The 25575-nt window shown below is 37.1% G+C and overlaps 1 protein-coding gene across 9 annotated transcripts in view; it reads right to left on the bottom strand.

Moving 5' to 3' along the window:
* Positions 1-25575, bottom strand: part of PUM2 (pumilio RNA binding family member 2) — a 77646-nt gene that overhangs the window by 35083 nt on the left and 16988 nt on the right. For 7 of the 9 annotated variants that reach the window (XM_068397584.1, XM_068397574.1, XM_068397554.1 and 4 more), the window contains 9 exons: positions 18661-18729; positions 12348-12453; positions 11857-12044; positions 11041-11213; positions 7431-7701; positions 7052-7145; positions 5072-5197; positions 3755-3894; positions 1852-1990 (listed from right to left, as the gene is read on the bottom strand). In XM_068397584.1, coding sequence (XP_068253685.1) covers positions 1852-1990; positions 3755-3894; positions 5072-5197; positions 7052-7145; positions 7431-7701; positions 11041-11213; positions 11857-12044; positions 12348-12453; positions 18661-18711 — 1288 coding nt within the window. In that variant the 5' untranslated portion in view covers positions 18712-18729. The remainder of the gene's footprint in view (positions 1-1851; positions 1991-3754; positions 3895-5071; positions 5198-7051; positions 7146-7430; positions 7702-11040; positions 11214-11856; positions 12045-12347; positions 12454-18660; positions 18730-25575) is intronic. The other 2 variants (XM_068397564.1, XM_068397545.1) reach the window with 1 other exon arrangement.

Below are 25575 nucleotides of genomic sequence, written 5' to 3' on the forward strand. Positions count from 1 at the left end.
ATGATTGCCATCTAAAATGGCTTGTATTCATTTCATCATCCTGTATCCTCCTTCTCCACCTAAAAAGAGGAATCGCCATCGCTCTCTCTGACTCACTATGAAACCAGCTTATGACGACTGAGAAAATAAATGTCCTTTTTGTTTACATTTTGAGCCCAATTCCCTGTAAGAGTGTGGTCAGTGAGGCTGAAAGTCAGTTGCACACAATTCCTATTACAGAACAGTCTGAAATATGTTCACATGAATAAAGTTTTTCTCAGGCATGCAGCAGATGGAACAAAGAAGAAACCTACAATGGAAACTAAACAAAAAGGTTCCTGCCCTCACGGAAAACCTCTTGAGGCATGTGAAGGAAGAAAAAAGTCTTCAAGTCCAGTCTTCAAAGGACAGGCTCTTGCATTACTTAGTTTACGTATTTGACCACTCAGTATTACTTTCAACCATCTGTCTGGAGAGGGGGCCTTTTTGTGGGTTTTAAGAACTACCCTTGAACTATTTAAGATAGATACTTTTCTTTTTGAAAACAATGCTCTCTTTACGTCTTCCTATCATGAAGTCACAAAGTCTCAGATGTCAATCTGACTCAAGCTAAATGTCACAGGCTTTTTACAAGGCATGGACCACTCCACAGTTTTACAGCTCTATGTCCAAAGCAAGAACTAATAAGTATCTACAAACAAACACACCCCACAACACACACAAAAAGGTATAGCTAAGCCTTTGAGGCTTTTGCAAAGATGCTTACAGCATCTCTGATATGCCTCACTGTTTGCAGGCCTTCTCCACTGCTTTGGTGAGGCGCAGAGATATCACTTGACAGGTGCTGTGACAGCACACTTCGCTGATTCCTCATTTTAGGTGAAAGAGAACAATACTAAAAGCTGAAGATACTACTGTATGAGAAGAAACTAAAAAAGGCAGTTATAAAACAAAAAAGACAAGAAAAACACAAGAGGCAGTCTGTTCTGCAGCTAGAGGTGCAAAATCTGATCGTGTGAGGCAAAGTGCACAGTGTAGTCCCGGCACATCCAGCAGCAAACTGACTTCTGTAGGTTGTGAGGCATTGCAGAGCAGCGCTGACAGAGGAGAGAACCTGTACAACTCAAAGGCATTTGCAGCGACCATCAATGTCACCTAACTTAACTATGTAAAATATTAATTTTCATACTGAAGAATGGCCAAGTATACTTAAATTGTTCTTGCTCAGGTAATTGTACCAAACACTTAAAAGTTATGCTGAACTTCAAGCTAACACATTGTGCACTTATGACACATGTACTGACACTCAGAATAACCATTCCCCGGATAAGTCAGAAGCCATGTACACTAAAAGGATCTGAGGCTCCAAGCTTTGGCATGCCTCCACTTCAAGCATGTTGTGATCTTCAGGGATAATTAAGCAGTAATCTTCTTTTAAATTTCCTAATTTTTGGTTTGAATTTTAGATTTTGTTATTATTATATGCCACAAATAAAAAAATTACTTCAGAAAGGCAAATTAATACTTCCTGTTGCATCAGAGTAACCAGACAACTCATGACCTTTTAAGACAGCATGTCTTGCTTCATTATATATGACATTATCCTGCAAAAATCTATGTTACTCCTTGTGCATACATTTGTAACAACAAATACAGAAAAATGCTCCAAATCAAAAATGCTAGAGGAATTTCTTGTGCTCTAAGAATCCTGTGCCAGTATTTTAATCCAACTGAACAATATAAAACTACATAAAACTCAATTTTAAGCAGCTTATCATAAACATAGCAGGACTTTGGTAGTTAAGCTGGTATCTACTAACACCAGTATTTTAACTTTCAGTGATTCCCTTAATCCACTGATAACATACATACCTGGCATGCCTGTAGCAAGACCCTGACCAAAAGCCAAAGCTGGATTTGCTGCTGCAGCTGCTGCAAGTGACTCTGCCTGCTGCCCTTGCTGACCCTGGTTGGGAGTAAGTGGGCGCTGAGTTGCTCCAGCACGCAGAACCTGGAAAAGACCAATACAACCCCTTTTCCTCAAAAGGTAAGAAAGCAAGCCCATTATATGCTAAGAAGGTCTAAAAAAGATCTAGAACAGTTGCTTTGCGTATTTGATGCCACTTAAGCTCTGAATTTCATTTTGGGAATACTCCACCTAATTGGTTTCAAGGATAAATACATACAAAGAATAAAAGGCACAAACTTTTTTGCTGACAAATGTGACAATAAAGTATCTGCCCTGCTCTGGACAGCAGAACTCATGTATGTTCCACCAACAGTAATGAGTATAAAGTAAGGGAAAAAAAAATCTGTAAGAGTGACACATTTATGATCTGCATTATTAACTGAACACCCATCCTTCCCTGATAAATGCATCTGTTTACATTACTTTCAGGCAATTGAATAATGTAGGTATGAATACTTCAAAGCCTGTAGTAACTCATCTGAACAATTAACACCACACTGCCAACAGTGCTGTAAAAAATGCACCCACTGAGTTTTAAGAATTCACATACCACTCCATCACCATGCAACACAGGCTTACTTCATTATGTTCTGACAGCTTATCTCTGGGAATCTGATTGAAAAGCAATCTAAGTTCTTGCAACTACTCTATTCCTCTTGGTTAAAATAATCTTTTCCAGGTCCAAAATAAGAGGGAAATACAATTTACAATATATACCCACAAAGTATCTTATATGTGATTTGCATAAATTGGATATTAGTTTTATAGAGAAAGCAAAAAAACACTGGAGAGATGATATATATTCAGTTATTAATGCAGTTCACTGATAACAACGATCAGCAGGAGGAAAGATCCACCTGAATATTAGAACAGTGATGAAACTACTCCGGAACTTCATGGTAAATCAAAGTCACTTCTCACATTAAATGTGTAAGAATGGCATTGAAATTAACTATATTGCTAGGTAAAAAACAAAAAAACAAAAAACAAAAACATTCATTCAAACATAAAATCATTATAAGATTTGTGTTCTTCCCTTGCAGAAAAAAGCCATTTGCTTATCCTGAAAGATAATACAATGGATTTAAAAACACATTTAGAGTAACCAAAAAAAAAAAAAGTGCTAATTTTCTAAAGTTACTTAAAGAAACAGAAATTTCAACAAGTTCTTGTAACAATCACTCTTGATTTACCAAGACAAAAGTAACATATAGCACCTGGTGATGTTATAATACAATTATTCTGTCACAGAAAAATATGCAGGGCAATCCTTCTTCCCCATGAAACAACAAAACTACTGATTTTCCCTACCTTTTAAAGAGACAAAGAAAAATGTCTAACATTCTATTTTTCAGCTAATTAATGAAAATGCAGATCAATTTTTTCCCAAGCTTAAAAGAAAAAGTATCCTCCTAAAATTACTAAAACATCTCTTTTCACCCCCTTATGTTAGTTTTCTAGATCAGATTTTAACTTTACAACAATTTTCAAATAACTGTACAGACAGCATTACCTAGACATAAACATAACTGCACAGTAACCTGGATTAAAGGAACTATTTTTAATGTTTTTTTATTTTAAAAATTGGGACTGCAAAATAAGCTGAGTATTTAGCATGCAGTAAAAGAATTTTTAAAGACAATGATAATCAATAACGTAAGGGAATTAAGAATTTTTAATATTAATTTGTTAACTGATATAACACAACACCTGAATTATGTAAAATTTTCTAGAAGCTGATCCTTTTATACTGAAAATGTTAAGGTAAGGTTTTAAATGCACATCTCCTTTTTATGAAGAACATACCGGTTGCTGTCCCTGTTGTGCCTGTGAAGCCGCTTGCTGATTTGCTGTGGTATTTGCTGCTGCAGCTTGCTGCTGAAATAAATTGGCTGGATACACCCCCCATGGAACACCATAATACTGAGGCGGAACCACAGCAGGACCTAAAACCAGAAAACATGATTATTCCATCCATTGCAGCTAGTTAAAATAACTGTTTATATTGTTTGTTGTATCCCTCATTGATCTATCTTCTAAACGTCAAAATAGAAATCAGTATTTAAAAGAAATTAATTCCCATATTAGCCAAAATGATACACAAACGCAAACGGGTTAATTTAAAGGATTCACGTCAAACCATACCTTCTCTAAGAAAAAATAAATACCCTCGTGAGAATCAGGTGACAAATAAAAAACTTCAAGTAATCAAAGCTTGTATACCAAAGAACACTCAAAATCAGTTTCCATAGTTGGAAAAAAGAACATTTCAGAACACCACAGAATGAACCAAATTCATCCTCCTGACAGTGATATACTGAGACTGTGATCATCTATTATCCTTTCTGCGTGCTTCCTTTGCTTATAAACACAAAGCAAACTCCTTTGCCTCCCCTGCCTACTACTTCACACTCTTCAGAGTGGGCACACTTACCTCCACCCATCTACTGATAAAGAACCCGTAGAAGAATGAGCTCTCTATATCATTGTATTGTACACATAACACATTATGTACACATATATTTTCATTCTTTCTACTGCCTTTCCTGTGAAACCACCAACTGGAGATACAGGGTTTTTACTGAAATGTTATGCTCAGGTCTGAGCACTAGCTGGGACTCGGAATATTCAGTAGTGTTGTTTCACAGTGAGATCTATTTAAGAGATTTTCCTGGCTTGGTGTTTATCTGTTGTCTGGGCCTTTTAGCACGCTGGAGACCATCTCTATTCTCACGCCCACTGGGAATGAGAAAACCTGGAATTAGAAAATTAATGCACCGAGTAAAAACATACAAGGAAAGGCCAGCTGTCTCATCTTTTGAAAATAATACATATTACTACTGTCAGATGAAACCTTATTAAGGATAAACTTCTTTAGAAGAGAAGAAACCTAGTTGTTGCATATAGAAGTCCAGTGGAAAGAAATACTCAGAATCTATATATAACAGAAACTGAACCCCTTTACATTTTAGTGAAAACTTTCAAACCAGCAATACTGATTTTCCTACAAGTCCCTCCTTCCTAGAAATACATTTACAGAGAATAAACAGGATGGATTTCAGCTTTTTTTCTAATTTCATTCAGTAACATTATCAAGATAGACACTAGTAAGTGTTCAGTTACCTGCTAGGGTAGCTGCTGCAGCTAATCCAGCTGCAGTGTATGGGTCAGTACCTGGAGGAGCAGCACTGATAATGTATGGGTTTGGCACAAAAGCAGCTGGAGCCAAGCCTGCTGAGAATACGCCTGCTACAGTAATAAACAGAGTTTAATTATAGCTAACATACTTAGCAAGCATAATCATATTCAAACCAATCAAATCACAAAGCATATCTCTTAAAATCAGAACTGCTTGTACTTTGGAAGTTTCTAAGAGCAGGTACACCATTACAGAAATCAACACTTCTATCTCTTCTCACCAGTTCTTTCTTGCTAATCCCAAGGCCTAACAGCTTTGTTTTGCTGGATCTACAGACTCCAAGGAGATTTACCTCATATGTATCTACCCACCCTTATATAGAAGGGATTATTCAAAGTGGAATTTACCATGCCCGACTTCAACTATCTAGAAGTTACACTAGTCTTACAACTAAATCTGTATCAGACAAATAATCTAGTGTCTTAAGTGAATCAGCTAGACAGAATGCATCAGCTGCTAGAGATACAAATCTCTTTTCACTGACAATAGGGAAAAAAAAATAACCAGAGAGTTTAAAATCAGATATCTGGCTTTTAAACAGTCCGTTATGAGATGCTAATCTTACTTTCAAGAATCTAAATTTGATATAAGGATTGCAATGCAAGTAGACAACTGAAGAAACTCAGTCATCAAACAAAGCATCGCTACCCAGAGTTTCCCCTGTCAGTCAGGTTCATGTACTTTCTCCAGCACTGAGGCAGCAACTAGTCCAGCAGGCACGGCACATCAAACTATGCTTCCCCTTCCAAACAGGAGGCTTCTTGCTAAGTTTCTATTAACATGCATATCAGAAGATGCTGCATTTCAAAGGGGCAAAACACAGCTGACTGCTCAGTCAGCACTTTATACAAAGTAGAGTCAAAGACAGGCAGAAGACATGACTTGTGGGCTCACACAAACATCTCAATCTGCCATGCTGCCAGCTCTAAGACTGCATTAAGTCTGAACAGACCTCACAATCCAGCTAAACAAGCCAGTGGGAAAACTTAACTGTCACCATATCACAGGAGAACATGGATGCATCCCTTTGGACATGCTGCTTCCTATTTCTGCCTGCCCTTCTGATCCTGAGAACTCTTTTTTTCTTGAAGAGGAAGGAGATAGGTGCACACATCTCAACAGCCCAGTGGTGGAGAGTGGGAAAGGCAGGAATCTTTAAACCTGCCCTACAGCATCAGAATTTGAGGAGCTCCCTTGCTTAAATAAGGAATTACTTCCACGTGCATTCCAACCTCCCTCACCCCACGCAGCTTCCCCATAGTGGCAGATAAAACTGTTGTCACTGAAATATAGCTTCCTTGTTGAGCTGCCAACACACTAAGAACTTTATGCATTTAATTAAATTCACTGAATAACTTTAAAGGGACAGAAAAATGCTTGCTAAAGAATAATTCCATCACAAAAAGGTTCCCGCAAGAATAAAAAGGTGCCATTAACAACGAAGAATGAATTAATCAACACAAAAGTTTGATTTCAAAATCTTACTATACAAAGGCTTTTAACTGGATTATCAAAAATAAACGGCAATAGAATAACAGAATCGCATAGTTTTGTTATTTTAGTAAATAAAGCTAGTGTTTCTATCTTAGAGCAGAAAACCTTCTATACTTTGTCACCCATCAAAATTCAACTATTGTGCTACACAAACAAAAATAATTTTTCTCTCTTTGTATGAAACAGTTCAAAGTAGGCAAAAATGTACACAACAGAAAACTTTGTCTTATGTAGAACAGACAGGACAGTGTTATGCAAGCAATCTGAGCAGTTTTCAGGAGAACTGCTAAAATGGGCCAATTGGTCAGCATCTATTTAAATGAGAATACTGTGGGTAAAACTGAAAGAATTACACGAAGGAACACACACTCTTTGGCAGGGATGCTTGCTGTACTTTACAAGAACCTCACCTATGTGTGGCTGCTGAGCTGCAGCCAGTGCGTATTGCTGCTGCTGGGCTGCTGTTAACTGTTGAACAGTCAGAGCATTAGTCCTCTGGAAAAGCTAGTGGAAAAGAAAAAAAGATGCATTTCAGTTTTCAAATGTCAGGGCTATAATATACTGGGATTTACTTACAAAAAAAAGATGTTAAACCAAGCTTCTGTCCTAATAAGTTACTAAACCAGAAAATTATGCACCAATATTCTTCTAGATCAAATATACATTTCTTTGTCTTTGACTAAGTTACAGACAAAACTGAATGCATTACATGCTTAAATGGTGATTATCAAAGAATATAATCCACAACTTAAAGGACCAATTTGGCATGTTTCCAAGTCCGGTACGAACCTGCTGCTGAGAATTGTAGTCAAAAAGTCCTACAGTAGCTCCTGAAGAGTCCATTTGTACCTGATTGCCAGGATAGTCAAACTGTAGAGAATCAAGGCCAACTTGTTCCATGGCATCTAGATTCTGATTTTCTGGGTTTGAAAATTCTTCTACCAGAGGCTTGTGGGCTGTAGGATTGGGAAGTGGACCTAATCCTTCTGTGGTGCTGGGATTGGGGCCCAAGCGTTCAGCTACTTCTGTTGGGGAGGCTTGTCGACTTCCAGGGGTACGACTGTTTAGAAGAAATCAAAGATAAGACTCTTCAGTCTTAAATAAAGTTGTCTATGGACAGAGTACAGCATTTCTATTTGAAAAGGATCTCTGAACTCGGAGACTTTACAAAGGGAAGTGACAGACTGATTTTAACAATTTTAACCAGCATGCATTGACAGCTCAAGATAAAGGACACATTTCATATCAAAGCATAATTTTATTTATTGTTTTAAACTTTAAGACTATACAGCTCTTCAAATCACTGTGAGAAAAACAAACTAATCTTTGAGGCTATTTTGAGTGAAATGGAGTGAACTGTGGTCACCTGTAATTTTTGAGATGGCTCTTTATTGCATTTTGGAAGCAACAGGAATTATTAGAAAATGTATTGAAGAGAAGTTTAAAAAAAGGAAATGGCTAAGTGCACCTCATGCAAAAAGAGAGAAAGAGGCAATAAAACTTCAACTGGAAAAGACAAACATACAATACAGCAAGTATTCACATCTTAAAGGCAACATTTTTTTACCTTAAGCAAAATGGACTAATAACTACCTCATTTAGCATTTAACTAAAACATATCATTTCCTACACAACTCATTTAATAGACTACACTACACCAGATGACTGGTCAGGGGGAAAAAGAAAAAAGTGTTCCTAATATAACACCATTGATTCCATCTCAGTCTCCCTAAGAATAAATATAGCCTATAGCCTGTCGTTCCAAAAGAAAATCTCTAGGATGGAGTAAAATGTAGGTGTTTGATTTCTGTTGACAGTAAGACAAAGATATGGAGCTGGAAATCGTTCACTATGCCAAACCCCAGAAAATTCAGTTTCCAAATATGAAGGGCTGGTGGCAACTGACATTTAAATAGCTAGACTTACACATCTCTAAGTGCACTAGTGTTTAAATTCCCATCACAGGGGATGAAAATCTAGTCAATACCATTGACAGAGACTAGACAGCAACTCAACTGACCAGTCACTAGGTGCTCACTTTAGGGTAAAAGCTGAATTGTTCTCTTGTCTCCACCGGCTGTATTGACTACATCCCCGCTGACTACAGTGGAATCTCTGTGCACCTACAAACACCTACAGGCAAATACCTGAAGTGAGATGTCAACAGACTCACTCCTGAACAGATTCCCAACTCTGTATTTGGTTAGATGTAGGGTACCTGAATTTGGAGTGGTATTCCACCTTCTGTTTCAGACCACATTGTTTAGACTAACAATTTTTACTGTAAAAAATCTAAGTCAACTACTAGGAAGGAGTTGTGTGAGAGAGTCTATGATCCCTCAACAGCATTATTGTGTTGGCGGAACTCAATAATTATATATTGTTTCTCAGGAAACACACAACTTCCAGTTAAGTTTGCTTTATTTGTGAAAACTGGGCTCAAATACAAAATGCCATCTTGCAGGATGAAACTACATTTATTCCAGCAGTACTCTGCCAGACCAGTATGGTATACCGCTAATTCTAGGATAGAGACTCAGCCTTAGTACTACCTGTTCTTCTCCCTCCTCAGGGCTCCAAAGATGAAGTATCTGTTCCTCACTGAAGCCCAAGATTAATGCAAAGAAATCTGCTGTACTTATGCATTTGCTGATACCAACTTTAAAGACTGTATAGCTAGAAAGTAGTCTTTTAGTAAGTTTATTCAACAATACTGTATGATCTATCACTTTGGACAAAATACTTCAAAGATAAAGCAGTTACACTAGGTTTTTTTTTAATGTAATAACCAACCTCATGATGATTATAACATACTGGCTACCATCTAAGTACGCTAGCTAGCAAGCATGTCTTGTTCAACGTACAAAACTTGAGTTTGAAGCCATTTAATATTCCTTATTCTTCCCAAGTGACATACAGTATCAACAAAGTGCAGAACAAAAAGAAAAAAAGCAGTTATTTCAGTACATATTTTAGTTTAAAAAAGCTGTAAGTACAATAGAAATAAAAAGAGGAGGACAGGACAAAGTTTCTTTGTTAATACTTATGTTTACCTAATATAGGTTGCTCCTTATATTGGTACTGTTCTGTTGCTATAGTTAAAGTTGTGTCAATACTTCAATTATAAACCTCTGTTTGGAGGGCTTTATAACACCACTTTATACAGCCCATTTAACTTACATGGCCTTTTTTTTTTTTTGAGAGAGGTTTACTGGCTTTGGATGCTTTTTTGCATTTGTGTCTTTTTGAATAATTTCTCTCTTTAAATAATACAAAAGGTACTTTGCAAGCAACTATTTCAAAATTGAAATAGATACTGGTAAAGAAAAGCAGGACAAAATTTATTCTCCATTTTCTACACATACTATTGAAGGTAACTTACTTTATTGTGCATATTGCAGCATGCATCCGAAAGGAGCTAATTTGAGCTCTCTAATATGCTCGGTATTATACTCTTTTTCAATAATATGTCTTGAAAAATAGACCTGAAGAATCCCTCCTTAGCCTCAGGTAAATACATTTTTTAAAGGGTAAGAAATACTTACGTATGGGATTCAAACATGCATTTTAATATACTTGTTGAATTATGAACTAATGAAACCACAACTACTCAGTCATGTTCATCACATTAATATAAATTTATGAGCAGCACTCTGGTTTTCTGATACTGTTAATTCTTCTGTATGACAGTTACAAATGCATCACAGTCATTTAAAAACAAAGATGAGTCCTTTAAAAATACCCAATTTAAAATGCAGTTTAGTATTAGGAAAAAACAGGCTGGCTGTGCTGTCATATAGGAGTTTACATTTCAAAAACTCAAGCTTGGTCAAATTTTTTTTTCCCCTAAGAAAACAATCAAACCACACCACCATTCTATACTTTGAAGAGGTGACATTTAACTATGTGAATAGGGAAACACAGTGTTTCTCCATAGTCAAATAAATGGTTTCTATACAGACTTTTGTGCAGAAATAATTGTGTTAGGCTGTGGTATCCACTAGCAAAATTAGATGGAAAATTAAAATTCTGTAGGACTTACTCTCTACAACAACAATCAAATGCAGAAATTAGAGTATTAAAAAGAAGCAGAGAGAGAGAAAGGAATTTAGTTTGAAATTAAAAAGGTTAAAGTTTTCATCCCTCTTTAATTCACCACATTTTGAAGGTACCCATTTACTTTGAATAATTACTATATTAAGATGAATTTGTCTCATGAGAAGTGACACACACATTAATGACATCCTAAGAAACATGTGGCACAGCAGGAAAGGGAGGACGTGAGGTAGGAAGAATCAGTCTGCAGCTGGGTAATGTTTAAAGCTGACACACAAACCAGAACTGTAATATTGCCCTTAAGAGACATGCTCGTCTTCTTGAGAAACAGTTAAAAGCTTACTTAAAATCTTTGCAATCGGCATCCATTCCATTTGGCAAACCTCTGCCATTTATTTTAGTAACATCCTCATCATCTCCTTGTTTAAGATCTCTGTTTTTGTCCTCCTCAAACGGAGAAGCCTTGCCTTTCTGATCTCCTTTCTCAGGTCCATCTGTTTCAGCATCTCTAGTGCCCTGAGGAAAAAGAATCTGTTTGATTCTGAATATTGAACAGAACACAATAGGAGCACCACAAGGTGACCTAATTCTACACTACAGTGCACGTAAACAATACAAACAGTTTGTTTTCAGTGAAATTGCATTTGGTGGGTAACTTGGTCATCAAGTTTCAACCACATGCAATTAATAACTGCCAAAACGTGAAAAGGAATGCCAAGATTTATAATGGAAGAGCTAACTCAACCTTAACTATAGCGGTGCTGTTAAAGCAGTAACACTTCAAATTAGATAAAAGTTTATTTTATACAGTTAAAACATCAGGTACAAAACAAACCCATATGGAAACATAGAATAGGAAGATCTAGACTAAAGCCCATCACACATTTTAAATTAAGCTATTTGCAATCTTTTTCCTACTTTTATTTAAAAGTGTTAGGAAAGTACTTTTTTAAAGACAGCTATTAAGTCAAGATTCCCAAACCACTTCCCTCTTCTGCCCTCTCCAACCAAGGAAGACAGACAGATAGCAACCACACACTTCCTTCTAAAGAGGAGAGTTAAAAAAGGAAAATGGACAAACAGAGATGAAAATATAACCATATAAGACAGTGAGACCATAGTAGGTAACTAGGCAAGCTTAACACACTACATTACTTACAAAAGCTCCTTTCCTAAACCGGGAATCCAATTTATCAGCTGGAGAGGAACTTAACACATATTCTACCATGCTCACTCCAAGGCCACCACTTTCTGATCGTGGAGACAACACAGCATTTACTTCACTGTTTCCATGAAAACCCTGTCCAGGCTTTCTCTGTACCATAATAGGTTGGGACATAGAATGGTCTGTTAAAAACAAATAAATAAGTAAACCTATTGTATTTTTTTAAATACAACTTGTAATGTTTTTGCATTTCATTACAGAGGCAATATTAAACAAGACTAAAATTACATTAAATAAAAAATTCCAAATCCCAGTTTCAAAAAGTGTTATTGGCACACAACCACCAGTGCAGTATACATTTTCACAATTAAAATTATAGGAAAATCAAATTTAATACACAATTAAAATTTATAATATTAATTTACCTTGAAATAACATTTAGTAAACATGACTGATTTTTCAATACATATATATCAATCACTTACGAGGAGTTCCCCATGCAGTCTCTCTCCACTCATCACCAAGGAATATCCCTTTTTGTCCATCTTTTGCTGAATCATCAGGTTCCCAAAACTTTTTGGCAGGTAAAAGCTGTTCCAAAAGAGAAAATAGTTTTATTTAAAATACGCTTACAAATGACCAAAAATAGCAATATTATTAAGAGGATATACAAGTAATTCATTTTAGATACCAAAGTCAGCTTTACATAAGGAAGCACACATTGCCAAGGAATAATTATAAACACTTAAAAGTTATGTTCTGTTACTGAAGCTGATGCTGTATAAAGAAATCACTCAAGTGACCCCAACAAAGCCAAGATTCTGAAGTTATGAGGGAGAGATAGAGAATACAGAAGCAGCTGTGAAAAAAGCTGATCAAATTAATCCCTCTGTTAAACCAAGTCAATCCTCTCAAACTTAAACTAACACTGCCTTTCTTTCCATGTTGGCTCAAAAGCTTGGCCTTTAACTAATGCTATCATGATAACCAGAAACAGCAGTAGTTTATTGTGAAGTTATGTTCACTTAGAAATGCATCATGTTCCAAATTTTAGAAAGTAACTAACACACATGGTAGCAAGTCAGCTCCTTTAGACCACAGGGATCTGCTGGTTACAGATCTGTGGCATTCAGATTTGAAGTTCCACAGACCAACGATTTCATTTCACTGTGTTTTTTTTTCATTACTACTTCTAAAGCAGAAAGTTTCAAGTCAGATCAGTATCACTTTTTGTACTGTCTTCGAGGATAGAAGACTTAGTGTGACGTGACAGAAGCACCACACAAAAATACCTCAAATGTCAGCATTCTTTTCACTTTTATTTTACTACTTTTACTTTATTCCTCTAACTTTTCCCATCGGTAGCAGTACAATTGCCACACATCACATTTTCTCTTGAATATGTAATTAAAAAAATATATTCTCAGACTATATATTACGTACTTTACAAGGACTATCAACCGAAACTACAATGAAAACAACCTGCAAAAAAACAGGGAAAAACTCTGAAGACAGCATCGTAATCCATCAAATTTTGCAAAACGTAATGGTCAATTTAAAATTTTAAATTTTGTGAATTTAGAAAAAAAACAAATGTAATCTCATAAAGTTTTGTTTGCAATAAACAAGTACGTTCTGGAGCTTTGATTCTCCTGTTGTTTAAGTGACTAAAAAACCCTTCTGAACTTCACAGCTGCTTAGCATGAGCCTTGATGAAACCACTAAGGAGTATTTTTTTTAGGTATTTCTCTACTGTAGCATTGAAAGAGCTCATAAAGAGGAGGATAAGATTGCCATTAACAGGCCACTATATTAACCCTGAAACAGAGGTGACAAGAGCTCCTCTGGAGCAACTTAAGGATCGTGATTGCTGTTTTTCTGTGCTGCTCAGAGCTCTTAACGGAAACAAAATATTTTGACTAGCTAACCTACTGAAATCCCTGGGTTCCTTACATAAATTCATTAACACAGAAGGACTCAGGGTGGAGGATGATAAACAGCCAAAACTCAACAAAACTATAGGAGAGTATTATGCTTGCAAGAGTGTTATACCCTGCCCGGACAGAGATGCCCACTTTCTCAATGCATGAGATAACCATCACCAGGTGTCAACCAAACATACTCTGGGAGCACCAGGATATTCAGTTTACCCTGAATTTAAGGGACAAAGTTAGCCATCAGAGGACAGAGAAATAGACTAATGGAACCTCACAACTGCAGTTCAACTAAAAGCAAGATATTGTAAATTTCAGATCAGCCTATGCAATCTACTGATCCTTTTTAGCTTTATATTGTAACAAGTTTGCAATACTACTTATTTTTCATTTTGTAGATAGTGGTAGAACAGAAAGTAAGCATTTAATGATATCTATGAAACCTTGGTTTTGAGAAAGAGAATCACATTTTATTTTAAATGCAGACAAGTTCAAACGTGTCCAGCTGAGATGACAGCTATGAGAAATACAAAAGTGAAGGTGTCACAACCTAACACAACATTGTCAGGATAAAACAGATCAAGTAATATCTTGGGTATAAAGTAAGCATCACCTTAAAGTCTGCTTACTCTGAAATCAGTAAATTCCCCTAGCAGACAGGTGTTCAGAGAACACAACGTCAAGAACAATATGCAAATTCAGAGCAGAACACACTGCAATACTGGTTTTGATTTCAGAACTCATTCACAGGATTTCTATCAGAAGAAAAAAAACATCCACTGGTAGAAAGCAGCAATAATCCTCACTGCAAAAGTAAAAACTGTTTTGGGGGGATTTTGTTGTTGTTTGTGGGGGTTTTTTTAGGTTTGCTTTGGTTTGTTGGGGTTTTTTTGTGTTTTTTGTTTTTTTGTTTTTGTTTTTGTTTTTTTTTAACTACATACTCTCAAATTCTAAACATACATTCAACTGCTTGAGGCCTTCATGTACTCAGGTACACAAAGATTATAGAATATCTTTAACACAAAATATAATGCATCACCTATACCTCAAGAGGGTAAATTTAAACTGTATCCTATTGAAGATCAAACTTTCTACACAACAAAGAAGTCTCTCAAATATTTAAATAAATGGAATTTTTGAAAGTTTACAATTTTGCACCTCCTTGAGGGCCAGTGATTTAGATTTATTATTCACTTATTTTTGACAGATGATGGATATGACATACACTATGCTGTTTTTAAAGGGTTGTCTTAGCTATTGGATTGCCATATAAATGAGCAGCTCCAGCAGCTGTCAACTATTCCATTGTAGAACTCAAAAAATAAAAAAAGAGTATTTTCAGAAAAACAAAACAAGTGTGTTCCTCTTTAACAGAGGAGGGAAAAACACACTTGATTAGTTCTATTGAAAAAGACTTAATCAAGAAGTCATCACAAATTAATAAAAGTAGTTAAATTCATCATGCTTTGCCCTTTGATAACATGCATTTTGCTCAGTATTTCCTGCATTTAATCCAATAAAAATAAATTTCACAAAGGTACAACCAATCCGAATTCAAAATAATGGAAAAGATCGCTGTATTTCTTACTAAGCTCTTCCAACAGTACGCTAAAAAGTGTCTTCAGTATCAGCACTGATCCTTGGTATGCCTCTGCCAGATGAACAAAGCCCTTTTCTATGCATAGATAATAACCACTTATGTTAAAGCTGCCTCTTAACCAGGCTCTCTAATAAGTAACTGCTAAGTCTCGATTACTGGCTCTTGAATTAAGGATTTTTATTTTTTTTTAATTTATTTTTTAAGATCAGAAGTTATTCCTACAGAGCTTTCTACAATTTCTCTGAATGAAGTTTTGACACCAGAAATGGATACATTGTCCCTAAAATTAAATCTGTGTGTGCTTTGACCATGTAAGTTTCTATAAGAATAGTCATCATATATTCTGTTCAGCAATTAATGTATGCCTGTATTAGGTCACACTAAAGGTCCTAAAGCCCACTATGCTGGCCCTGAAATAGGAAACAACAGATGCCTAGAGAAGAGAAATAGCACCGTGTGTCAGTATTTTGTCAGAATATTATCATGACCTTAAGGGTCATGACAGCTTTTGGGAGCTGGAGCCAGAAGCATCATCTGTGCTTAACCTATCTAACAGCTAAAATTTTAGGAGACATTTAGAGAAAGATACCTGCAATACAGCAGATCTCCTGCTAATAAAACTTCAGTCTGTTTCTTTACGGAATATAATAACAAAGAATGGTAAGACAGAAACAGATTAAGGAAACTGTACATCTGGCTCATGTTATGCTATCCTATTCCCGATACTGACTGATAGCAGGCTCCATCTGAATGCAGCTCACATGGACAGCTTAACAGAAGGACTTCCAGTATGTATTATTCCCAAAATGTGTTACGGTACAATGAAAACAGATTTCATACTATATTCCTTTACATTAGCACATGGAAGAGATACTTGCTTGAGGATTCAGATAGTCTTGGTTTTAGTAATGATGTGAAAAGTAATACTTAACAGCCTCCTAATTGCAAGTATTGATTCCCAGTCAGGAAAAAAAAGACCAAGAAGGATTAGAATTATGAACAAGAAATTAATTTCAATTCAGGGAAAAATCTATGCAGAGAAAATGAGGAAGAGAACAACTTCCCAACAGCTAGAAGCAGATCACTTGACCTCCCTTTCACACCCTTCAAAGCAGACAGAGGGCAGCATGTAAGAATGTACAACTACCAATTCTAGCTTACAAGGGTATTTATGAGGACATTTCCTTTAATATTTTGGAAGGTTATCATCAAAAAGAAGGTTAAAACAGCCATGCAATCTATTCCAGAACTACTTTGTTGTTGTGCAACACATTAAGAAAGCTACTGAGTAAGTCAACCTAGCTATGTGAACGTATATTACCTTAAGATACCTAGAACACACTGATGAAATGAGACATAATAATCTAGTAAGTGCAGGGTCACAATATAGCATCAATTTCTGATGCTATATTACTGTACCAGACTCTGGCTTTTTGTGTGGGTTTTTTTTTTTGTTGTGCCTTTTTTTTTTTTCCCCAAACAACTTCACAGATCCACAGAATACCATGAAAACAAACAAACAAAATCATAATCATGCAGAAGTATCTACCTCAATCAGAGATAACCCAAAATGAAGATCTGTATCAGCAATCATATACACCTCAATTTAATTCCCAGGCGTTTGTGCCATCCTTCACTTTCACTGCTTTCAATCTTTCAGAGTACTTCGTGAGTGGCAAAAGAAAAAACACCAATATGAATTTTACCCATCCACTCTATTACACTGTTGGTACTATCACAGACACCTTACTAACACTTTTACCTTTCAAAAGGAGCTTTACGAGCTGGGGTTTGGGGGGTAAGCAAGCATATCCAATGTGGCTACTCCGCTTTCTAAAGAACAGGGCTTCATGTATTATTGCTTTTTCAAAAAGCAGACAGTTCAAGAAAGTCAACACGGAACCCCGGGTGAAGCAAAAATTGCTGAGAAGCCAACTGATTGGTTAAATGCTTCATTAAATTAAAAAAAAAAAAAAAATCAAGTAAGAATAGACATGTGTCAGCCCAGAAACTAGAACATGGCATTTGTTTTCTATCAATAAGTTATGGTTTCCATAGTGATCACAGTTCTATCATCATTTTAAGAAAGTTAAGCTGAAATATTGTCACTGGTTCAACTATCAACTGAATTAGGTAAATATCCAGCAAGACAAAAGTATCAGTATATGAAATCTTAGTTCAACGTTAATTTATTTCATTGCCATGTCCTGTCAGGGCAAGTAACCGTAATGCATGTTGATTATCTCCTAAACAGTTCAGGGAACTGCTTTTGAAGGAGCTCAGTCATCCTCCATAATCTTAAATTATTCCTCTCCCCCATAGTACACTGACTTAAAAAAAATTACCACACATTTCTGCTAGGGTATGCCAGTTTCACTTCTTCAGAAGCCAAACCTTTTTCAGATCCCAGTCTCCTTGGCTTCTCACAGGTAGTAAGCAATTGTTTCACTAGCTTAGATACAGTGACACTGAATCACAGAATGGTTTGGGTTGGAAGGGACCTTAAAAGATCACCTAGTTCCAAGCCCCCTGCCACGGGCAGGGACACCTTCCACTAGACCAGGTTGCTCAAAGCCCCATCCAACCTGTACTTAAACACTGCCAGGGAGGGGGCAGCCACAGCTTCTCTGGGCAACCTGTTCCAGTGTCTCACCACCCTCACAGTCAAGAATTTCTTCCTAATATCTAATCGAAATCTACCCTCTTTCAGTTTAAAACTGTTCCCCCTTGTCCTATCACTACATGCCCTTGTAAAAAGCCCCTCTCCAGCTTTCCTGTAGCCCCTTCAGATACTGGAAGGCTGCTAGAAGGTCTCCCCAGAGCCTTCTCTTCTCCAAGCTGAACAGCCCCAACTCTCTCAGCCTGTCTTCATAGGAGAGGTGCTCCAGCCCTCTGATCATCTTCATGGTCCTCCTCTGGACTTACTCCAACAGGTCCATGTCCTTCTTATGTTGGGGGCCCCAGAGCTGGCCACACGCCTCATTTCACAGAATTACACAAACTATCAAACAAATTACCCTGTCGCTTCCTCAAAAGTATCAGTCACCTAATAAGACTGACACAGTTAACACAGTAGATCCAGCCACTAACCAGGCCACTGTTCTTGCAAAGTACGTTTATTTTCACCTTAGAACACAAATGTTCAGTTGCCTGAAAAATCAATCTGGTCTTAAGCTCTTTTCTTCATGTGGTATTATTTAAGACTTCTTAAATTGTATCACCATTTCCAAACCACCAAGTGGATTCTCGGCCCTCAATAATTACCTCTCCCATTCCCCGAGATTCTAGGGCAAGAGCTTGAAACTCATGATTCATCTCATCCACAGATCGAACCTGTAGGGGGAAAACCAAAAGAGCGATCCATTAGTCAAATATATTTTCAAGAGTTGAGTTTGTAATACTGCACAAGATTTTTGACAATTGAAAGCACACACAAAATCTGCTACTCAATCTATGCTGAACACGACTTTAGATTTCGTAAACAGATACAGTTAGTGACCAATTTAGTGAACCATACTAACATAACAACATGCAAGAAATTCAGAGAGAGTTAAAAACTTTAATCTTCATATATCCAGGTAGATACTACTCACTATGGAAACAATGACCAATATTACATTTGCAACAAAGGCAAAAGAGTGAAATTAAAGATTTGGACATACAATATCCTTTGGAAAGGGGATGAGCCGTTGCACACAATGTTACTGAGTACACCTAGCAGCAAACAAATAAAAGCTCACAAGACAGGTCACAAAAGCTACTAGCAACATGTTGCTTCTAAAATCTAGTGACTGACTGCATCATCACATTTTCTCATGTTTTCTTCCAGCAAACAGCACTCTTCCTTCTCTGCGTGTTGTCTTTGTTTGTTTGTTGTAAATATGAAAGGTATATTACTAAAGCAAGAGTTGTTGCTGCAACAAGCCACCTCCTTTTCCACGGCACGCAGACACAATGCACCGGGTGCATTCTGTCCTGAGAAAATGGTTTCCTCAAGGAATTTTCAAAGCCACGACAAGCTTAGAAAAACAAATAATAAAGGGAAATTCAGAATTGTTTCTCCTCTTCCCTTCTTTCTCAACAGTGAGATTCAGCAGGGTAAAATAGTAAAGTTATTCAAGTTCAAAGTAATATTAAACATTCCCTCCCAAGGAGTTAATTTCACCTAGTAAACCCATCTGTTTACATTAACAAATAAAACAACATAAAGTTTCTCCATACACCGATAACACATTAAGATCCCTTTCCAAAAAACACTCAAATACTAGGCAAAGAAAATCTTGTGCTTCTAATATTGTGGTGCAAACAACTTTTCCAGTTCTTTCTTAGCACTGGAAAAGTGTTGAGTACCTGTCACTAGATGCTCTAGTCTCAAAATATTGTTATTGCCCCGTAATCATTATCACAGAATCAATCAGGTTGGAAGAGACCTCTGGGATCATCCAGTCCAACCGTTGCCCTGACACCACCCTGTCAACTAGACCATGGCACTAAGTGCCATGTCCAGTCTTTTCTTAAAAACATCCAGAGATGATGACTCCACCACCTCCCTGGGCAGCCCATTCCAATGTCTAATGACCCTTTCTGAAAAGAAATTCTTCCTGATGTCCAACCTGAACCTCCCCTGGCAAAGCTTGAGGCTATGTCCTCTTGTCCTATCGCTAGTTGCCTGGGAAGAGGCCAACTCCCACTTCGCTACAACCTCCCTTCAGGTAGTTGTAGACTGCAATAAGGTCACCTCTGAGCCTCCTCTTCTCCAGGCTAAACAACCCCAGCTCCCTCAGCCGTTACTCGTAGGTCAGACCCTCCAGACCCTTCACCAGCTTGGTCGCCCTCCTCTGGACTCGCTCCAACACCTCAACATCTTTCTTGAAGTGCGGGGTCCAGAACTGGACACAGGATTCAAGATGCGGCCTCACCAGTGCCGAGTACAGAGGGACGATCACTTCCCTAGACCGGCTGGCTACACTATTCCTAATAGAGGCCAGGATGCCATTGGCCTTCTTGGCCACGTGGGCACACTGCTGCCTCATGTTTAGCCGGCTGTCGATCAGAACCCCCAGGTCTCTTTCCACCGGGCCGCTTTCTAACCACTCTTCCCCCAGCCTGTAGAGCTGCATGGGGTTGTTGTGGCCGAAGTGTAAGACCCGGCACTTGTTCTTGTTGAACCTCATGCCGTTGGCATAATTATAAGCCATTAACTTCTGAGGTTGAGTGTCTCTGTACTTTTGAGAAGAAATTTCACAGCTCAAAGAAATAATCCCTCAGAAAGAACAGGATTTTAGTTAAGATGGATTCTGAAACCAATTGCCAACAATTTCAGTGAAATACTGAAGAGCAAATTTAGTTTCACAAGGAATTATTGGGGGGGGGGGGATTCAGCACCTTGACCTTTTTTCCAGTGATGCTGACATTTAAGTCAATTAGGTTGATTTTATTCTTTTAAAAACTGAAAGCAGCTTTTCATGTATCCTTTAAAAAGCTAAAGACATTTTTTCAAATGAATTTAAAATTTTTTTATTATTTATGTGAAAGAAGTTCTTTTTTTTTTATTAGCTCTGACAGATAATCAAATCTTTGTGCATGCATGTAGAAAAATTAACCGTAGAAGAGGAATTATTTAGAAAGAAAAATCAGAAATTCAAATTTGAAGACTTCTGAATTTGGATATTACAGTTTCTGAAAACCGAATTTCTTCTACACATGGTTGAGAGAGCTGATTATCTTACCACAAGCCACTCCTCATGCTGAAGTCATGCATTTTTGTTTCAATTACAATCAAACAGCAAATTTGACATTTCTGTCTCAGAAGGTGTTCCTGGTCGAATAGCATCTCTAAACAAAATCTGTAGCTAATGCTTGCCAAACGATATTTACAACAAACACTAATCAAATAACTGTTAGATAAAAAACAACCAAGCTTGAAAGATGTTTAAGATTTTTGGTTGTGGGGTTTTTTTGCTTGTTTGGGTTGGGTTTTTTTTGGTGGTGGTGGTTTTGTTTGGGATTTTTTTTTTGTGTTGCAATACCTAATAGCAATGCTTATATTGCACAATTCAGCAAAATTCAAAAACAAGGCCACATACACTTCCAAGTCTCGAAGAAAAGACAATCCAACGATCAGGGTAATAGCACAGCGAACTCCTTTTTTTCCTGAGCAGTTCAGAGTCAACTCTAAGAAACTGAAGTTTTCCAAAAGTAAACAAACTTTAGTACACTGAACATTGATTTTGCTCACTGCCCTGCATCTTACAAACATGCAATTTAAGTTAGTGTGTTCTTGCTATCAGCAGCAAGAGAAATAATATAGTTCTTTTATGGTAGCAAAGAGGGTCTCCATTTCTGTTTCCACCAAAAAGAGCAGCCCACAAAATCCTGTCCCATCTTATGAATACAGAGATCAGTTTACAGACTGGAGAAAATAAAGGCAGCACTAATATCTTCAGAAGATCTGCCTTCTTCAATGTTAGCCCTGTCACTACAGAAACATCCAGAATAATGACAAGCAAGCTAGATCTGCTACATATAAAGACATGCCCTCTCCCTGAAGGAAAAACTTTGGTTAGGACCATCTGTATTACCAGGAAGTTTCATTTTGTCTAATTCAAAGCCAACATTCACCTAATTCATATGCTCCAGAATTAAACATTTTTAATATATACTTTTTTAACCTCAAATTCAGAACATTCAAAAGAATTTTCTCTATTTTTATTCATTCCCTGTCATCTGGAATAATTCATAAATCAAAAAAGAGGCCTATGAAAAATACTACTCAACACTTACAATTTTTTCCTGGTTTTAGTTGATTACATATTTTTCCCTGGTTTTTTTCCTCCCCTACAATCACTCTGAAGACTCCTCTTTCTCCATTTGCCACCTACTGGCTTTTGGGATTAGCTGCTAGATCTAATCTTTGTTTTCAGGAGTTGAATGCTAATAAGCCTTTCCAATTAAGAGAAGCTGGCAACGGTTCCACGCTCCTGATACACATCAGATCCTTCCACAGGGCCCCCAAATTATGCACAACTGGATACTACACACCAAAGCAATCTTTAGGTACAACAATTCCTCACACACTGCTGTTAAATAGATAGAATGGCTTGAGAGTATCCATGAACTTTTCCCTTTTGACATACCAATAGAAAAACCTGATCTTCTTCCCCTTCCACAGAAACTGGATACAACATACCAGCATGTATTAGTCCATTTTTCATCCCAGCATTAGGAATGAGATTTTAAGAGTAAAAACAAAGTTATATTTTTATTGCACTCTCTCTCCCCTTGAAATTTAAAAAACAATTTATTTTAAATCTAGAGGCCTATGCAAAAAACCTTCCTTTACTCTGTCAAAACTCCTAGTAAGAGCAGTTCTCATTTCTATCGTATTTCACGACTACCTCACGCTACGTCCACAAGACAATCCTCATTCCTGAATGCTGCAACGTTCAACCAATAAATTGAGTTCATGACAGAGTTAAGCACATCTAGCCAGCTACTGAGGAAAAGAACAGTCCTTCCATCCTTCCCCCAACAGCTTTTACTACTCCCCTTGCAATGAACTTGGTAATCATCAAGTAAAAGGTTTGATTCAGAAGTTTTTTCTCTTCTTTTTCCGTGCACGAGGGTTTCACTGGATCAGCCAGCTGAACTGGCTAAAACACCACAGTGGCGAGACCACTAGCTTTGATACGGGGAAAGCAACAAGGTCTGGAGCAAGGTGGAGTAGGAGTACCTGCTTAGCAGCAGCTAGATGATAAACCAGTAACACGAAACCGTGTCCTGACATAACTCAGGACAGAATTCAGGAGGCAGACTGTTGACTGCATAGTCATCTAGGATTACCACAAGAAACATTGCTTAAAATATTATCCATCTCTGGAATCCAGGCATCCAGATCTAGGGACAAGTACTCTCTCCAATAACCCTGAATCCTGCCAGAAATAAGCTTCTAACCATTTTCTTCCAAAAAGCAAAGATAAGCCCCTTCTTTGAAAAAAAGAGTTGGAGAAAAAAAAATACTAAAAACAACAACAACAAAAAAAGATACAAGAAGACTTCATTTTGTATGTCAAAAGTGGTTAAACCAGCTAACCAGAAAGTAGTAAAGACACTTTTCCCGCATGAAGAAATTCCAAATGTCATCTGTCCCCTCCCAGGTGAATACTCCAACCACCCTGACAAAGAAAAGAAGAATGACACATGTTGAAGTTGAAGTTATGGTACTAGGCCATAAATTCAACACAAAACACCTGGCAATTACGGTACTGACTGGAAAAAAAAGGAAGCTTCTGTTCACATTGCAAATGCTAGAACCTTTTTCTTTATTTTGCTGAATGCTTTAATGCAAAATACCTTTTTAATAGTTTTCTACAGGGGTGGCTCTTCTGCAGTATTTATTTCTTATGTATGACATATGCTTATGGCAGAGACTTAGAATTATTACCAAGTTTAAAACTAATTTAAGAACACTAAAATGACTGTATATTAAAACACAATACATAGTTAAAACACTGTCTTGTAAAGCCACGCCAGACAGCTGACTACATATACAAAAAGCTCTTTTAACATTTCAGATGGGTAGCCAGCAATAAAAATAGTATCTTAATACAAATTAAAATGTTAGACACAAAACTAGTAGAGATTTATAACAAAAGAGGAGGTAAAACTATACAACAAGCCTAAACTGCAAATCTCCAAACCTCTATTATCAAATGTTGCAGTTTAGGGCTGTATATAGGACTTCTCCTCTAGAATATTTTGCCAAATTACCTAAAATTTCCTTATTTTGGTTTACAAACCAGCCAATAGTGCATCCAGATAAAAAAAGCTGCTCAGCAGCTGAGCAGGCAACTATTAGAGTTACAACTGAACTATGTTTTGTACACTAGTTACAAAATACTAAATATTTTGTGTAACATTTTAAGAAAATAAGGCATTTGTTTGATTAAAGCTGCCTTTGGCTAGATGCATCTTCCCATACCTCCTTGAGGCCTCAAGGAAACAAAGGTTCACTTACTGCCAAACTGGTTAATAAAAGTTTCTGTTCCTGAGTAATTAAAAGTCTACAGGTATGTTGTGTTTTGAAAAGAGAGAACATTTTTTGAGCACTGTATGTAACAGTCATACAACTGCAGACCTAACTAAATACTCCAAAATGGAGCAGTCCAAATAAACAAGACATCAGGCATTTCTGACAAAACACTTAAGCGACCAATTTTAAGTTCTAACATGTTAGAACTTCCATGGTTATAATCTCAAAAGCATAACATGTTCCCCATATAAGTATTTAACAATTTTCATGGCATTAAAATATAGTGTTCTAAAACCAACTCAAACTTATCGCAGGCAAGTGAATAACTCTTCAGTCCCTGTATTTTAGGCTTCTTAACTCATACTCCAAGATCGAGCTATACTTTTGCACTACATGACCCTTAGTACATTCAAATGCTCTAACAAAACCAAATTTATTTTGCCAATTTAGTTCTCTGGCTCAGCAATAACTCTGAATCTTAATGTTCTTCTGTTTTATTTCCTTGTGAAATTTCCTTGACTGTAAGTTTGAGAAGCAATCCTGCTAGTGCTGAGGACACCAACAACGAAAAAAATGAAATTAGGAGATTTCAAGGTAGGGTTTCCGCAGCATGTGGCAAGGGGAAAAAAAAATATATATACTCAGCAAAAGCACTGTCCAGTCTGCTGAAAAAGCTAAGTCACAAAGGGGCAAGGTGATCATAAGAGCTGACACTTACACACACAACACTGACCAAATATTTTGCTTGCTTTCTTTTCAATAGGAATATCAGTAATCTGGAAGTATGCACACAGGAGAAAGGAATTTCCTAGGTTTTTAGCAACATTATATATAAATACACATAAAATTATGCTGGATAGCAACTCACAAGTCACTGCCAAGTTTGGAAATTACAGATCTACTTGCAACAGACCATACAGAGCACGCATAACAGGACACCACCTCCCATGAAGAAAAGCAGAGGAAAACTAAGCACATCTTGCCACCAGTTTCAGAGCTACGTGATGGTACATTGGCCTATCAAGCAGGAACCTTGGGTTCTGTTCCCAGCTACGGAACGAAATGAGCTCTAAGAAATCAGTAATTGGACTCGTTCCCCTCAAACGTGAACTCTTCCATCACATAAGAAACTTATCTCCTCCTTGCAC

Source organism: Nyctibius grandis, chromosome 1 (genome assembly GCF_013368605.1).
Source record: "Nyctibius grandis isolate bNycGra1 chromosome 1, bNycGra1.pri, whole genome shotgun sequence".
Taxonomy (NCBI): Eukaryota; Metazoa; Chordata; class Aves; order Nyctibiiformes; family Nyctibiidae; genus Nyctibius; species Nyctibius grandis.